Source organism: Onychostruthus taczanowskii, unplaced genomic scaffold (genome assembly GCF_017590055.1).
Source record: "Onychostruthus taczanowskii isolate IOZ18803 unplaced genomic scaffold, ASM1759005v1 scaffold5, whole genome shotgun sequence".
Classification (NCBI taxonomy): Eukaryota; Metazoa; Chordata; class Aves; order Passeriformes; family Passeridae; genus Onychostruthus; species Onychostruthus taczanowskii.
In genome coordinates, this window is record NW_024502568.1 from 13739201 (window position 1) to 13742561 (window position 3361).

A 3361-nucleotide genomic window follows, 5' to 3' on the forward strand; every position below is an offset into this window, starting at 1 on the left:
TGACCCAAAAAGGACCACAGGAATGCTGTGAGTCTCTACCCTAGAGCCTGTGCTAAGGAATGGACTCTGGGTAGACACACAGATTTAATTTTTACCCAATCCAAAACACTCCCTCTCTGAGATATTTAGGTTTCCTATTCATCCTTGCTTCTCTTTGTCCCCAAAACCCATGTTTGTACTGACAATAATATCCAAAACAGATAGGATCCCTGTATCTTATTGTTCTTACATCTCCTTGGCTTCTAACTCCAATCAAAGCAATAAAAACCTTTTTGAGGCATGACATCTATCTGCCATTCTCCATTAGAAGTGGAGATGCACATGGGACTTGTGTTGTTACAATTGAGCCCTAAGGGCAAATGTCAGCAATGAGGACTAATTAAAAGCGGAAAAGACTTACAATGTTCATGTACAAAGGAGGTGCACTCCCACCAGCTCTCATTTACAGCACCACACTGGCCATAATGCAGTTTGTAGCAGGTCCAATTTTCTTCTTCCTCCAGGCAAACATTTTTTTCAGTTCCCCCCTGAAGCTGTCATGGAGCCAGGCATAGAGGAAGGCATTGGTACAAGCAGACATCATTGCAAACCAGTGGCACAGCAGCTGGATGAAGTTGAAGTACTGCTTGTCAATCAAGCTGATGTCAATGTCCTTGATCATGTTGAAGATGTGCAGGGGCAGCCAACAGACTCCAAAGGCTGCCACCACCAAGACCAGCAAGCGAAAAGTCTTTCTCCTCCTGGCACGGTCCCACTCAGCTTGGCCCTGGGTGACATTGCCTGGGACTACACGGTTCTTCAGCTTGACTGAGATCCTCAGGTAGGACAGGGAGATGACAGCCAAAGGCAATACATAGGTGATGATGAGGGTGCTGTAGGCGTAAGCCAAGCGATCTCTTTTCATGTGGAACCAAAACTCCTCGCAGATGGAGAAGTCCAGCTCCGGGAACTCTGCGTGGTAGGTGTGCACCAAGGCTGGGGCAGCCAAAGTGCAGCTCAGCAGCCAAATAGCAGCCAGGATGTAAGCACAGATGGGGATGGTGAGCCTCCTGCGGAAGGGGTACACCGTGGCACAGTACCTGTCCACAGCTATGACAGTCAGGGTGAAGACAGACACAAACACCGTGACAGGTTGCATCAGGAAAACAAAGTAGCACATGAAGCGCCCGTAAACCCAGCCCCGGGGCTCAAAGGCATAGGCCAGGGTCAGGGGCACACAGGTGGCACACATAAGCATGTCTGAGAAAGCCAGATTGCCTACCAGAAAGTTGGTGACGTTGTGCATTTTTTTTGTCTTGCAGATGACATAGATGAGAAGGTAATTCCCAATGACACCAATAAAAACCACCAGCGAGTAGCAGGGGATGATGAGTGGCTTGAAGGACTGAACAAACTGGAGCCCTGAGAATAAATTGCTGGTGTTGCTGTGAATCGCAGAGAGGAAGCTTTGGGAGGTTAAATTGTCCGAATTCATCATTTTCCTCCTTTTGTTGTCTGCCGTCGGCTGAGTGAAGTAGTTAGCACTGCGCTGCTCCTGCACTCAATCAGTGGGGTAATGAACGGATCACTGCCTGTCCAGAGGTTGCCACATGGATAGTAAACAAGCAGCTGTAAATGCAAAAGGTGAACTTGTAACCCTCGAGAGGCAGCTTTCAGCAAATCCTAAGAAAAATCAAATACAACCAATTTCCATTAAAGTCCTCCTGTATTTACTGTTAAATCTAGCTTTTGACAACATGCCACTTAATAAACATTTAATGCAGTGAGTACTTACTGCTGGGGGGTTTTAATCCCATATGATTTTCCTGTGGATGCCAAGAAGTGCCCTAGATGTCTGTCTTCTGCAAATCCAGGAGCGTGTATGTGTGTGTGTCAGTGAGAAAGAGAGAGAGAGAGAGAGAGAGAGAATATATGAGTGAGAAAGAGGGCGATGTGCAAATGCAAATACAAGCTAAGTGGAGATCACTGTTTTTAAACAGTCTTCACTACTAGGTCATGACAGATTTATATATAAGCTTTTATCCTCATTGGCTGCCCTGGCTATTACGTTGGTCTTTGTGTGTTTTCTTACTGATAGTAATTAGTTCTAGAATATCCTTTCAAAAATTCCCCTCTCCTTCCAGTGCATCTATAATTGCCCCTCACATCTAAAAATCAATTTACTTTCATTAACATGAACCTGCACAGTATCTAATCCTAGATTAGATTTTCCAGAGCCCCCAGAGTGTCCAAAAATACTATCTGTAATTTTGTTGCTATAATGTGACTGTAAAATAGAATTTTAATCACATGCTGAAGGCAAATAAATGTTTATGCCACTAGAGGGTCTCAGTGAATGTACCTGTGAATGAAGGTAGGATTGGAAATGTGCATTTAGCTTGTAGCACAAAGAGTCTTATTTTACTTAAATTTATTTTCCACTGGTGCTACAATGTTTACTCACCCACTATGGCTATGTTCAGTAGGATTTACACATCTTTAAAAGTAAACAAACATGTGTGAGCATCTCTAGGGAAATATTAGCATCCAAATAGGTTAGAAGTAAGGGTTCACCTGCAGAGAACTACAGCAAACTTCTACTATTTGGGGGGTTTCTTCATTTCTGCGTTAGATTTGTTAACCTTTTCTATACCAGACAAGTGCTAACTGGTCAGTAAAACAATCTATAGTTGTTTTGCTTGGTTCAGATATTAGAAAGCAGAAAAATCAGGGTAAGTGCTTACAGAACATTTAATTAGACACCCCCATCCAGTTCTTGTCTATTGCTCTAGTTCTAGTTTTACTCTTCTCCATTTCAACCAGGACCAGGATCTCATCTGGTGAAAAACAGTGAAAATCCACTGCATCCTTTTGTACTGGCTAGAGAAACTAAAAAAATCAATGGAGCAGCCTAACTTCTGAATGCTTCAGAGCAGAGGATATTATTAGGTTCTGCAAGGCACTCAGGGGATTTAGACACAATTTTAAATGACAATTTGTGTCCTAGTCAGTAAGACCAAGGAAATATTAACCCCTTATTTTCTAGGAGGCTATGGGCAGAACCATATCCTTTTGATTTGATGTCATTTGACGTAAATCAGAAGCTTAAATAGACTTAATTTTTGTCCTACTCCTTTCTCTAATCCTAAAACAGAAATTAATCTTGTGTAGCCCTTGCTCTGATCCGAGACATTCTGCTTGTGAAGGATGGGAAATTCAAGCATGGCAAGTGCTGGCTCTGTGCTGCAGCATCCAGGGTTAGATTGTGCCATGGACTGGAATATGGCTGTAATTCCAGCCTGAGGGGAGAACGAGTATGTAACCCCATTGCTCAGGAGTGTCATCCTTCACTGCATGGCTGTGGTCACCTAGCCATGACCCA

The 3361-nt window shown here is 43.4% G+C and overlaps 1 protein-coding gene across 1 annotated transcript; it reads right to left on the minus strand.

Moving 5' to 3' along the window:
• Window positions 1-421: 421 nt before the first annotated feature.
• On the minus strand, window positions 422-1656 carry PRLHR (prolactin releasing hormone receptor). Its single transcript, XM_041415868.1, has one exon. It carries the CDS (start codon window positions 1475-1477, stop codon window positions 443-445), a length of 1035 nt encoding a protein of 344 aa, XP_041271802.1. The 5' UTR covers window positions 1478-1656; the 3' UTR covers window positions 422-442.
• Between the last annotated feature and the right edge of the window lie 1705 nt (window positions 1657-3361).